General features: G+C 66.2%; 1 protein-coding gene across 10 annotated transcripts in view; it reads right to left on the bottom strand.

Annotated features, from left to right (window-relative positions):
- LOC137310697 (poly(rC)-binding protein 3-like) overlaps positions 1-13,996 on the bottom strand; it is a 73,238-nt gene extending 59,242 nt beyond the window's left edge. For 9 of the 10 annotated variants that reach the window (XM_067978373.1, XM_067978382.1, XM_067978377.1 and 6 more), the window contains exons 1-5: positions 13,877-13,996; positions 11,997-12,126; positions 10,026-10,049; positions 7,230-7,262; positions 7,034-7,150 (exon numbers count right to left, since the gene is read on the bottom strand). In XM_067978373.1, coding sequence (XP_067834474.1) covers positions 7,034-7,150; positions 7,230-7,262; positions 10,026-10,049; positions 11,997-12,062 — 240 coding nt within the window. In that variant the 5' untranslated portion in view covers positions 12,063-12,126; positions 13,877-13,996. Of the gene's footprint in view, positions 1-7,033; positions 7,151-7,229; positions 7,263-10,025; positions 10,050-11,996; positions 12,127-13,826 lie in introns of all 10 variants that reach the window. The other variant, XM_067978374.1, reaches the window with a different exon arrangement.
- Positions 13,997-14,640: the final 644 nt, after the last annotated feature.

Below are 14,640 nucleotides of genomic sequence, written 5' to 3'. Positions count from 1 at the left end.
ACCAGACACACCCAGAGACACTGCCCCCAACCCGAACCAGACACACCCAGAGACACTGCTCCCCCCGAACCAGACACACCGCTCCCCCCGAACCAGACACGCCCAGAGACACTGCACCCCCCGAACCAGACACGCCCAGAGACACTGCACCCCCCGAACCAGACACGCCCAGAGACACTGCACCCCCCGAACCAGACACGCCCAGAGACACTGCACCCCCCGAACCAGACACACCCAGAGACACTGCCCGACTCCGGAACCAGACACACCCAGAGACACTGCTCCCCCCGAACCAGACATACCCAGAGACACTGCACCCCCCGAACCAGACACGCCCAGAGACACTGCACCCCCCGAACCAGACACGCCCAGAGACACTGCTCCCCCCGTACCAGACACACCCAGAGACACTGCCCGACTCCCGAACCAGACACGCCCAGAGACACTGCTCCCCCCGAACCAGACACACCCAGAGACACTGCCCGACTCCCGAACCAGACACGCCCAGAGACACTGCTCCCCCCGAACCAGACCCACCCAGAGACACTGCCCGCCACCCCGAACCAGACACGCCCAGAGACACTGCACCCCCGAACCAGACACGCCCAGAGACACTGAACCCCCCCGAACCAGACACGCCCAGAGACACTGCACCCCCCGAACCAGACACACCCAGAGACACTGCCCGACTCCCGAACCAGACACACCCAGAGACACGCACCCCCCGAACCAGACACACCCAGAGACACTGCACCCCCCGAACCAGACACACCCAGAGACACTGCCCGACTCCCGAACCAGACACACCCAGAGACACTGCCCGACTCCCGAACCAGACACACCCAGAGACACTGCCCGACTCCCGAACCAGACACACCCAGAGACACTGCACCCCCCGAACCAGACACACCCAGAGACACTGCACCCCCCGAACCAGACACGCCCAGAGACACTGCCCCCCCCGAACCAGACACGCCCAGAGACACTGCACCCCCCGAACCAGACACGCTCAGAGACACTGGCAACCCCCGAACCAGACACACCCAGAGACACTGCTCGCCCCGAACCAGACACACCCAGAGACACTGCACCCCCCGAACCAGACACGCCCAGAGACACTGCACCCCCCGAACCAGACACGCCCAGAGACACTGCTCCCCCCGAACCAGACACGCCCAGAGACACTGCTCCCCCCGAACCAGACACACCCAGAGACACTGCCCGACTCCTGAACCAGACACGCCCAGAGACACTGCCCGACTCCCGAACCAGACACGCCCAGAGACACTGCACCCCCCGAACCAGACACACCCAGAGACACTGCTCCCCCCGAACCAGACACGCCCAGAGACACTGCACCACCCGAACCAGACACACCCAGAGACACTGCCCGACTCCCGAACCAGACACACCCAGAGACACTGCTCCCCCCAAACCAGACACACCCAGAGACACTGCACCCCCCGAACCAGACACGCCCAGAGACACTGCACCCCCGAACCAGACACGCCCAGAGACACTGCACCCCCCGAACCAGACACGCCCAGAGACACTGCACCCCCCGAACCAGACACACCCAGAGACACTGCCCGACTCCCGAACAAGACACACCCAGAGACACTGCACCCCCCGAACCAGACACACCCAGAGACACTGCACCCCCCGAACCAGACACACCCAGAGACACTGCCCGACTCCCGAACCAGACACGCCCAGAGACACTGCACCCCCGAACCAGACACGCCCAGAGACACTGCACCCCCCGAACCAGACACGCCCAGAGACACTGCACCCCCCGAACCAGACACACCCAGAGACACTGCCCGACTCCCGAACCAGACACACCCAGAGACACTGCACCCCCCGAACCAGACACACCCAGAGACACTGCTCCCCCCGAACCAGACACGCCCAGAGACACTGCAACCCCCGAACCAGACACGCCCAGAGACACTGCACCCCCCGAACCAGACACACCCAGAGACACTGCCCGACTCCCGAACCAGACACACCCAGAGACACTGCCCGACTCCCGAACCAGACACACCCAGAGACACTGCCCGACTCCCGAACCAGACACACCCAGAGACACTGCACCCCCCGAACCAGACACACCCAGAGACACTGCACCACCCGAACCAGACACGCCCAGAGACACTGCTCCCCCCGAACCAGACACGCCCAGAGACACTGCACCCCCCGAACCAGACACGCTCAGAGACACTGGCAACCCCCGAACCTGACACGCCCAGAGACACTGCTCCCCCCGAACCAGACACGCCCAGAGACACTGCTCCCCCCGAACCAGACACACCCAGAGACACTGCTCCCCCCGAACCAGACACACCCAGAGACACTGCTCCCCCCGAACCAGACACACCCAGAGACACTGCTCCCCCCGAACCAGACACGCCCAGAGTCACTGCTCCCCCCGAACCAGACACACCGCTCCCCCCGAACCAGACACACCCAGAGACACTGCTCCCCCCGAACCAGACACACCCAGAAACACTGCCCGCCACCCCGAACCAGACACGCCCAGAGACACTGCACCCCCGAACCAGACACGCCCAGAGACACTGCACCCCCCGAACCAGACACGCCCAGAGACACTGCACCCCCCGAACCAGACACACCCAGAGACACTGCCCGACTCCCGAACCAGACACACCCAGAGACACTGCTCCCCCCAAACCAGACACACCCAGAGACACTGCACCCCCCGAACCAGACACGCCCAGAGACACTGCACCCCCCGAACCAGACACGCCCAGAGACACTGCACCCCCCGAACCAGACACGCCCAGAGACACTGCACCCCCCGAACCAGACACGCCCAGAGACACTGCTCCCCCCGAACCAGACACACCCAGAGACACTGCCCGACTCCCGAACCAGACACGCCCAGAGACACTGCTCCCCCCGAACCAGACACACCCAGAGACACTGCCCGACTCCCGAACCAGACACACCCAGAGACACTGCCCGACTCCCGAACCAGACACACCCAGAGACACTGCCCGACTCCCGAACCAGACACACCCAGAGACACTGCACCCCCCGAACCAGACACACCCAGAGACACTGCACCCCCCGAACCAGACACGCCCAGAGACACTGCACCCCCCGAACCAGACACGCTCAGAGACACTGGCAACCCCCGAACCAGACACACCCAGAGACACTGCTCGCCCCGAACCAGACACACCCAGAGACACTGCACCCCCCGAACCAGACACACCCAGAGACACTGCCCTCAACCCGAACCAGACACACCCAGAGACACTGCACCCCCCGAACCAGACACACCCAGAGACACTGCACCCCCCGAACCAGACACGCCCAGAGACACTGCACCCCCCGAACCAGACACGCCCAGAGACACTGCTCCCCCCGAACCAGACACGCCCAGAGACACTGCTCCCCCCGAACCAGACACCCCCAGAGACACTGCCCGACTCCTAAACCAGACACGCCCAGAGACACTGCCCGACTCCCGAACCAGACACGCCCAGAGACACTGCTCCCCCCGAACCAGACACACCCAGAGACACTGCTCCCCCCGAACCAGACACGCCCAGAGACACTGCTCCCCCCGAACCAGACACACCGCTCCCCCCGAACCAGACACACCCAGAGACACTGCTCCCCCCGAACCAGACACACCCAGAGACACTGCTCCCCCCGAACCAGACACACCCAGAGACACTGCTCCCCCCGAACAAGACACACCCAGAGACACTGCTCCCCCCGAACCAGACACACCCAGAGACACTGCTCCCCCCGAACCAGACACACCCAGAAACACTGCCCGCCACCCCGAACCAGACACGCCCAGAGACACTGCACCCCCCGAACCAGACACGCCCAGAGACACTGCACCCCCTGAACCAGACACGCCCAGAGACACTGCACCCCCCGAACCAGACACACCCAGAGACACTGCCCGACTCCCGAACCAGACACACCCAGAGACACTGCTCCCCCCAAACCAGACACACCCAGAGACACTGCACCCCCCGAACCAGACACGCCCAGAGACACTGCACCCCCCGAACCAGACACGCCCAGAGACACTGCACCCCCCGAACCAGACACGCCCAGAGACACTGCTCCCCCCGAACCAGACACACCCAGAGACACTGCCCGACTCCCGAACCAGACACGCCCAGAGACACTGCTCCCCCCGAACCAGACACACCCAGAGACACTGCCCGACTCCCGAACCAGACACGCCCAGAGACACTGCTCCCCCCGAACCAGACACGCCCAGAGACACTGCTCCCCCCGAACCAGACACGCCCAGAGACACTGCCCGACTCCCGAACCAGACACGCCCAGAGACACTGCACCCCCCGAACCAGACACACCCAGAGACACTGCCCGACTCCCGAACCAGACACACCCAGAGACACTGCCCGACTCTCGAACCAGACACACCCAGAGACACTGCACCCCCCGAACCAGACACGCCCAGAGACACTGCACCCCCGAACCAGACACGCCCAGAGACACTGCACCCCCCGAACCAGACACGCCCAGAGACACTGCACCCCCCGAACCAGACACACCCAGAGACACTGCCCGACTCCCGAACCAGACACACCCAGAGACACTGCACCCCCCGAACCAGACACACCCAGAGACACTGCACCCCCCGAACCAGACACACCCAGAGACACTGCCCGACTCCCGAACCAGACACGCCCAGAGACACTGCACCCCCGAACCAGACACGCCCAGAGACACTGCACCCCCCGAACCAGACACGCCCAGAGACACTGCACCCCCCGAACCAGACACACCCAGAGACACTGCCCGACTCCCGAACCAGACACACCCAGAGACACTGCACCCCCCGAACCAGACACACCCAGAGACACTGCACCCCCCGAACCAGACACACCCAGAGACACTGCCCGACTCCCGAACCAGACACACCCAGAGACACTGCCCGACTCCCGAACCAGACACACCCAGAGACACTGCCCGACTCCCGAACCAGACACACCCAGAGACACTGCACCCCCCGAACCAGACACACCCAGAGACACTGCACCACCCGAACCAGACACGCCCAGAGACACTTCTCCCCCCGAACCAGACACGCCCAGAGACACTGCACCCCCCGAACCAGACACGCTCAGAGACACTGGCAACCCCCGAACCTGACACGCCCAGAGACACTGCTCCCCCCGAACCAGACACGCCCAGAGACACTGCTCCCCCCGAACCAGACACACCCAGAGACACTGCTCCCCCCGAACCAGACACACCCAGAGACACTGCTCCCCCCGAACCAGACACACCCAGAGACACTGCACCTCCCGAACCAGACACACCCAGAGACACTGCACCCCCCGAACCAGACACACCCAGAGACACTGCTCCCCACGAACCAGACACGCCCAGAGACACTGCTCCCCCCCGAACCAGACACGCCCAGAGACACTGCTCCCCCCGAACCAGACACACCCAGAGACACTGCTCCCCCCGAACCAGACACACCGAGACACTGCTCCCCCCGAACCAGACACGCCCAGAGACACTGCTCCCCCCGAACCAGACGCGCCCAGAGACACTGCTCCCCCCGAACCAGACACGCCCAGAGACACTGCCCCCGCGAACCAGACACGCCCAGAGACACTGCCCCCCCGAACCAGACACGCCCAGAGACACTGCCCCCGCGAACCAGACACGCCCAGAGACACTGCCCCCGCGAACCAGACACGCCCAGAGACACTGCAGCCCCCGAACCAGACACACCCAGAGACACTGCCCCCCCGAACCAGACACGCCCAGAGACACTGCCCGAACCAGACACGCCCAGAGACTCCCCCCGAACCAGACACGCCCAGAGACTCCCCCCGAACCAGACACGCCCAGAGACTCCCCCCACAAAACCAGACACGCCCAGAGACTCCCCCCGAACCAGACACGCCCAGAGACACTGCACCCCCCGAACCAGACACGCCCAGAGACTCCCCCCGAACCAGACACACTGCACCCCCCGAACCAGACACGCCCAGAGACTCCCCCCGAACCAGACACGCCCAGAGACTCCCCCCGAACCAGACACACTGCACCCCCCGAACCAGACACGCCCAGAGACTCCCCCCGAACCAGACACGCCCAGTGACACTGCACCCCCCGAACCAGACACGCCCAGAGACTCCTCCCGAACCAGACACGCCCAGAGACTCCCCCCGAACCAGACACGCCCAGAGACTCCCCCCGAACCAGACACGCCCAGAGACTCCCCCCGAACCAGACACGCCCAGAGACTCCCCCCGAACCAGACACGCCCAGAGACTCCCCCCGAACCAGACACGCCCAAAGACTCCCCCCACAAAACCAGACACGCCCAGAGACTCCCCCCGAACCAGACACGCCCAGAGACTCCCCCCGAACCAGACACGCCCAGAGACTCCCCCCGAACCAGACACGCCCAGAGACTCCCCCCGAACCAGACACGCCCAGAGACTCCCCTCGAACCAGACACGCCCAGAGACTCCCCCCGAACCAGACACGCCCAGAGACTCCCCCCGAACCAGACACGCCCAGAGACTCCCCCCGAACCAGACACGCCCAGAGACTCCCCCCGAACCAGACACGCCCAGAGACTCCCCCCGAACCAGACACGCCCAGAGACTCCCCCCGAACCAGAAACGCCCAGAGACTCCCCCCGAACTAGACACGCCCAGAGACTCCCCCCGAACCAGACACGCCCAGAGACTCCCCCCGAACCAGACACGCCCAGAGACTCCCCCCGAATCAGACACGCCCAGAGACTCCCCCCGAACCAGAAACGCCCAGAGACTCCCCCCGAACTAGACACGCCCAGAGACTCCCCCCGAACCATGCACCCCCAGACACTCCTGCCCCCCCTCCCCCCGCCAAAACCAGGTACCTGCAGAGAAAGGACCATTAACTTTGAATCCATTAATGGCACCGAAGATCAGCCTGGATTCTCAGCTAGAAACTGGGGCTCCCCGCCTGTACCAGCCCATGGGCTGGCAGCACACGTCCTTACCTCTTCCAGTTTGTGTGTGATCATAGCAAAAGCCTTGAAGATGGCACTGGTGGGTCCAGACAGCGTGACGATTCTCTCTGGACAGTTTCCTTCAGAGATATTAATACGAGCCCCACTCTGAAAACAGATAGCGGGTTAATTAAGATTCTTAATATTGGAGCAAAGAAATAGAAATGGAATTGGAGCAGTCGATTACCTCTTCCCGCATCCTCTTCACAGTCTCTCCTTTCTAGGAAGAAGGGACAAGCTGGTTAGTCGTAAACAGGGACAGGGCCGCCGACAAACAGGGACAGGGCCGCCGACAAACAGGGACAGGGCCGCCCACAAACAGGGACTGGGCCGCCGAAAAACAGGGACAGGGCCGCCGAAAAACAGGGACAGGGCCGCCGAAAAACAGGGACAGGGCCGCCGAAAAACAGGGACAGGGCCGCCGAAAAACAGGGACAGGGCCGCCGACAAACAGGGACAGGGCCGCCGACAAACAGGGACAGGGCCGCCGACAAACAGGGACAGGGCCGCCCACAAACAGGGACAGGGCCGCCGACAAACAGGGACAGGGCCGCCCACAAACAGGGACAGGGCCGCCGAAAAACAGGGACAGGGCCGCCCACAAACAGGGACAGGGCCGCCCACAAACAGGGACAGGGCCGCCCACAAACAGGGACAGGGCCGCCCACAAACAGGGACAGGGCCGCCGACAAACAGGGACAGGGCCGCCCACAAACAGGGACAGGGCCGCCGACAAACAGGGACAGGGCCGCCGACAAACAGGGACAGGGCCGCCGACAAACAGGGACAGGGCCGCCCACAGACAGGGACAGGGCCGCCCACAGACAGGGACAGGGCCGCCCACAGACAGGGACAGGGCCGCCCACAGACAGGGACAGGGCCGCCCACAGACAGGGACAGGGCCGCCCACAGACAGGGACAGGGCCGCCCACAGACAGGGACAGGGCCGCCCACAGACAGGGACAGGGCCGCCCACAGACAGGGACAGGGCCGCCCACAGACAGGGACAGGGCCGCCCACAGACAGGGACAGGGCCGCCCACAGACAGGGACAGGGCCGCCCACAGACAGGGACAGGGCCGCCCACAGACAGGGACAGGGCCGCCCACAGACAGGGACAGGGCCGCCCACAGACAGGGACAGGGCCGCCCACAGACAGGGACAGGGCCGCCCACAGACAGGGACAGGGCCGCCCACAGACAGGGACAGGGCCGCCCACAGACAGGGACAGGGCCGCCCACAGACAGGGACAGGGCCGCCCACAGACAGGGACAGGGCCGCCCACAGACAGGGACAGGGCCGCCCACAGACAGGGACAGGGCCGCCCACAGACAGGGACAGGGCCGCCCACAGACAGGGACAGGGCCGCCCACAGACAGGGACAGGGCCGCCCACAGACAGGGACAGGGCCGCCCACAGACAGGGACAGGGCCGCCCACAGACAGGGACAGGGCCGCCCACAGACAGGGACAGGGCCGCCCACAGACAGGGACAGGGCCGCCCACAGACAGGGACAGGGCCGCCGAAAAACAGGGACAGGGCCGCCCACAGACAGGGACAGGGCCGCCCACAGACAGGGACAGGGCCGCCCACAGACAGGGACAGGGCCGCCCACAGACAGGGACAGGGCCGCCCACAGACAGGGACAGGGCCGCCCACAGACAGGGACAGGGCCGCCCACAGACAGGGACAGGGCCGCCCACAGACAGGGACAGGGCCGCCCACAGACAGGGACAGGGCCGCCCACAGACAGGGACAGGGCCGCCCACAGACAGGGACAGGGCCGCCCACAGACAGGGACAGGGCCGCCCACAGACAGGGACAGGGCCGCCCACAGACAGGGACAGGGCCGCCCACAGACAGGGACAGGGCCGCCCACAGACAGGGACAGGGCCGCCCACAGACAGGGACAGGGCCGCCCACAGACAGGGACAGGGCCGCCCACAGACAGGGACAGGGCCGCCCACAGACAGGGACAGGGCCGCCCACAGACAGGGACAGGGCCGCCCACAGACAGGGACAGGGCCGCCCACAGACAGGGACAGGGCCGCCGAAAAACAGGGACAGGGCCGCCGAAAAACAGGGACAGGGCCGCCGAAAAACAGGGACAGGGCCGCCGAAAAACAGGGACAGGGCCGCCCACAGACAGGGACAGGGCCGCCCACAGACAGGGACAGGGCCGCCCACAGACAGGGACAGGGCCGCCCACAGACAGGGACAGGGCCGCCCACAGACAGGGACAGGGCCGCCCACAGACAGGGACAGGGCCGCCCACAGACAGGGACAGGGCCGCCCACAGACAGGGACAGGGCCGCCCACAGACAGGGACAGGGCCGCCCACAGACAGGGACAGGGCCGCCCACAGACAGGGACAGGGCCGCCCACAGACAGGGACAGGGCCGCCCACAGACAGGGACAGGGCCGCCCACAGACAGGGACAGGGCCGCCCACAGACAGGGACAGGGCCGCCCACAGACAGGGACAGGGCCGCCCACAGACAGGGACAGGGCCGCCCACAGACAGGGACAGGGCCGCCCACAGACAGGGACAGGGCCGCCCACAGACAGGGACAGGGCCGCCCACAGACAGGGACAGGGCCGCCCACAGACAGGGACAGGGCCGCCCACAGACAGGGACAGGGCCGCCCACAGACAGGGACAGGGCCGCCCACAGACAGGGACAGGGCCGCCCACAGACAGGGACAGGGCCGCCCACAGACAGGGACAGGGCCGCCCACAGACAGGGACAGGGCCGCCCACAGACAGGGACAGGGCCGCCCACAGACAGGGACAGGGCCGCCCACAGACAGGGACAGGGCCGCCGACAGACAGGGACAGGGCCGCCGACAGACAGGGACAGGGCCGCCGACAGACAGGGACAGGGCCGCCGACAGACAGGGACAGGGACAGGGACAGGGACAGGGCCGCCCACAGACAGGGACAGGGCCGCCAATGGTCTGTAAATAGTGTAAATAACTGACCAACCTTCCCAATTATGCTTCCAACCTCCTGAAACAAGAACACAAAACAAACCATCACTGACCCGTCAGAATCAACGCGCTGTTCACACCCACTCACCCACCCCCTCGCCCATCACCCCCTCAACCCACCCCCTCAACCCACCCCCTCAACCCACCCCCTCGACCATCACCCCCTCGACCATCACCCCCTCAACCCACCCCCTCGCCCATCACCCCCTCGCCCATCACCCCCTCAACCCACCCCCTCGCCCATCACCCCCTCAACCCACCCCCTCGCCCATCACCCCCCCCGCCCAACCCCCCCTCGCCCATCACCCCCTCAACCCACCCCCTCGCCCAGCACCCCCCCCTCGCCCATCACCCCCTCAACCCACCCCCTCGCCCATCACCCCCTCAACCCACCCCCTCGCCCATCACCCCCTCAACCCACCCCCTCGCCCATCACCCCCCCGCCCAACCCCCCCTCGCCCATCACCCCCTCAACCCACCCCCTCGCCCAGCACCCCCCCCTCGCCCATCACCCCCTCGCCCATCACCCCCTCGCCCATCACCCCCTCAACCCACCCCCTCGCCCATCACCCCCTCAACCCACCCCCTCGACCATCACCCCCTCAACCCACCCCCTCGACCATCACCCCCTCGACCATCACCCCCTCAACCCACCCCCTCGCCCATCACCCCCTCAACCCACCCCCTCGCCCATCACCCCCTCAACCCACCCCCTCGACCATCACCCCCTCAACCCACCCCCTCGACCATCACCCCCTCAACCCACCCCCTCGCCCCCGCAGCGCCCCCCTCGCCCCCGCAGCGCCCCCCTCGCCCGCGCAGCGCCCCCCTCGCCCGCGCAGCGCCCCCCTCGCCCGCGCAGCGCCCCCCTCGCCCCCGCAGCGCCCCCCGCAGCGCCCCCCTCGCCCGCATCCCCTCGCCCCCCTCGCCCCCGCAGCGCCCCCCTCGCCCCCGCAGCGCCCCCTCGCCCCCGCAGCGCCCCCCTCGCCCCCGCAGCGCCCGCGCAGCGCCCCCTCGCCCGCGCAGCGCCCCCCTCGCCCGCGCAGCGCCCCCCTCGCCCGCGCAGCGCCCCCCTCGCCCGCGCAGCGCACTCCTCGCCCGCGCAGCGCACTCCTCGCCCGCGCAGCTCCCCCCTCGCCCCGCGCAGCGCCCCCCTCGCCCGCGCAGCGCCCCCCTCGCCCGCGCAGCGCACTCCTCGCCCCCCGCAGCGCCCGCGCAGCGCCCCCCTCGCCCGCGCAGCGCCCCCCTCGCCCGCGCAGCGCCCCCCTCGACCGCGCAGCGCCCCCCTCGCCCGCGCAGCGCCCCCCTCGCCCGCGCAGCGCACTCCTCGCCCGCGCAGCGCCCCCCTCGCCCGCGCAGCGCACTCCTCGCCCGCGCAGCGCCCCCTCGCCCGCGCAGCGCACTCCTCGCCCGCGCAGCGCACTCCTCGCCCGCGCAGCGCCCCCTCGCCCGCATCCCCTCGCCCGCACAGCGCCCCCCCCCTCGCCCGCGCAGCGCCCCCCTCGCCCGCACAGCGCCCCCCCCTCGCCCGCGCAGCGCCCCCCCCTCGCCCGCACAGCGCCCCCCCCCTCGCCCGCGCAGCGCCCCCCCTCGCCCGCGCAGCGCACTCCTCGCCCGCGCAGCGCCCCCCCCCTCGCCCGCGCAGCGCCCCCCCCTCGCCCGCGCAGCGCCCCCCCCCCCTCGCCCGCGCAGCGCCCCCCCCCCCTCGCCCGCGCAGCGCCCCCCTCGCCCCCGCAGCGCCCCCCTCGCCCGCATCCCCTCGCCCGCGCAGCGCCCCCCCCCTCGCCCCCGCAGCGCCCCCCTCGCCCGCATCCCCTCGCCCGCACAGCGCGCCCCCCCCGCCCGCACCCCCTGCGCGCCTGCACGCCCCCTGGGCTGACGCACCCGCCCCCTCCCACGCCCCCAACACCCCGACTGCGCCTCTCCCACCATCTCACCACCACACAAACTGGTTTGAACCAGATACCTTTCCGTGCATCAACAATCGGAGGGTGAGAGTCAAATTAAGACCACCTTCGACACCGCTGTCCATGCTGGGTCGATGAGTGGAGGCAACAGCTGGTCAGCAATTAAATCAACGGTGATCAGACAGGTACCTGAAACATACGGGAACGAGTTACCAGCGGCCCCGAATCCAGACTCACACCTCCTGTTCACCCCTCTCCCCGAGTCCCAGTGTTGGAGGTTCCTGCCCCTAATCCAGACTCACACCCCCTGTTCACCCCTCTCCCCGAGTCCCAGTGTTGTAGGTTCCTGCCCCTAATCCAGACTCACACCTCCTGTTCACCCTCCTCCCCGAGTCCCAGTGTTGTGGGTTCCTGCCCCTAATCCAGACTCACACCTCCTGTTCACCCCTCTCCCCGAGTCCCAGTGTTGTAGGTTCCTGCCCCTAATCCAGACTCACACCTCCTGTTCACCCCTCTCCCCGAGTCCCAGTGTTGTAGATTCCTGCCCCTAATCCAGACTCACACCTCCTGTTCACCCCTCTCCCCGAGTCCCAGTGTTGTAGATTCCTGCCCCTAATCCAGACTCACACATGCCTGTTCACCCCTCTCCCCGAGTCCCAGGGTTGTAGATTCCTGCCCCTAATCCAGACTCACACCCCCTGTTCACCCCTCTCCCCGAGTCCCAGTGTTGTAGATTCCTGCCCCTAATCCAGACTCACACATGCCTGTTCACCCCTCTCCCCGAGTCCCAGTGTTGTAGATTCCTGCCCCTAATCCAGACTGTCACCCCCTGTTCACCCCTCTCCCCGAGTCCCAGTGTTGTAGATTCCTGCCCCTAATCCAGACTCACACCTCCTGTTCACCCCTCTCCCCGAGTCCCAGTGTTGTAGATTCCTGCCCCTAATCCAGACTCACACCTCCTGTTCACCCCTCTCCCCGAGTCCCAGTGTTGTAGATTCCTGCCCCTAATCCAGACTTTCAGCCCCTGTTCACCCCTCTCCCCGAGTCCCAGTGTTGTAGATTCCTGCCCCTAATCCAGACTCACACCCCCTGTTCACCCTCCTCCCCGAGTCCCAGTGTTGTAGATTCCTGCCCCTAATCCAGACTCACACCTCCTGTTCACCCCTCTCCCCGAGTCCCAGTGTTGGAGGTTCCTGCCCCTAATCCAGACTCACACCTCCTGTTCACCCCTCTCCCAGAGTCCCAGTGTTGGAGGTTCCTGCCCCTAATCCAGACTCACACCCCCTGTTCACCCCTCTCCCAGAGTCCCAGTGTTGTGGGTTCCTGCCCCTAATCCAGACTCACACCTCCTGTTCACCCTCCTCCCCGAGTCTCAGTGTTGTAGATTCCTGCCCCTAATCCAGACTCACACCTCCTGTTCACCCTCCTCCCCGAGTCCCAGGGTTGTAGGTTCCTGCCCCTAATCCAGACTCACACCTCCTGTTCACCCCTCTCCCCGAGTCCCAGTGTTGGAGGTTCCTGCCCCTAATCCAGACTCACACCTCCTGTTCTCCCTCCTCCCCGAGTCCCAGTGTTGTAGATTCCTGCCCCTAATCCAGACTCACACCTCCTGTTCACCCCTCTCCCCAAGTCCCAGTGTTGTAGGTTCCTGCCCCTAATCCAGACTCTCACCTCCTGTTCACCCCTCTCCCCGAGTCCCAGGGTTGTAGATTCCTGCCCCTAATCCAGACTCACACCTCCTGTTCACCCCTCTCCCAGAGTCCCAGTGTTGTAGGTTCCTGCCCCTAATCCAGACTCACACCATCTGTTCACCCCTCTTGCCGAGTCGCAGAGAAAATCCGAGTTGTTATTTGTTACTTGAATCAGTGGTTCAGAATTATTTTGATTACCTTCTCTCCACATGGATAAGGGGAGCAGCCCTTGGGCTGAGGACACTCACCGTTGGGCAGAGGGTCTGGTTGGGCAGAGGGTCTGGTTGGGCAGAGGGTCTGGTTGGGCAGAGGGTCTGGTTGGGCAGAGGGTCTGGTGGGACACGGGCTCTGTCCAGCAATGGGTGGGAGGCTGCAAATAAAACCACAGGGAGTTTAGAAAAATGGAGAGATCGCAGAAATCGCACCCCAATAATCTGCATCCTCCCCCACTGCACCCCGATAAACCCCGCTGCCCCACACCGCACCCCGATAATCCCCATCGCCCCACATCTCCCCCGATAATCCCCATCACCCCACATCTCCCCCGATAATCCCCATCGCCCCACATCTCCCCGATAATCCCCATCGCCCCACATCTCCCCGATAATCCCCATCGCCCCACATCTCCCCGATAATCCCCATCACCCCACATCTCCCCCTGAAAAACCCCATCGCCCCACATCTCCCCGATAATCCCCATCACCCCACATCTCCCCCTGAAAAACCCCATCGCCCCACATCTCCCCCGATAATCCCCGTCACCCCACATCGCCCCCCGATAATCCCCATCACCCCACATCTCCCCGATAATCCCCATCACCCCACATCTCCCCCGATAATCCCCATGATCCCACATCGCACCCCGATAATCCCCATCATCCCACATCTCCCCCGATAATCCCCATCGCCCCCCGATAATCCCCGTCGCCCCACATCGCTCCCCGATAATCCCCATCGCCCCACATCTCCCCCGATAATCCCCATCACCCCACATCTCCCCCGATAATCCCCA

Source organism: Heptranchias perlo, unplaced genomic scaffold (genome assembly GCF_035084215.1).
Source record: "Heptranchias perlo isolate sHepPer1 unplaced genomic scaffold, sHepPer1.hap1 HAP1_SCAFFOLD_270, whole genome shotgun sequence".
NCBI classification, from domain to species: domain Eukaryota; kingdom Metazoa; phylum Chordata; class Chondrichthyes; order Hexanchiformes; family Hexanchidae; genus Heptranchias; species Heptranchias perlo.
Note: the sequence above shows the minus strand (reverse complement) of the source record. Positions and strands in the feature narration are given on the sequence as shown.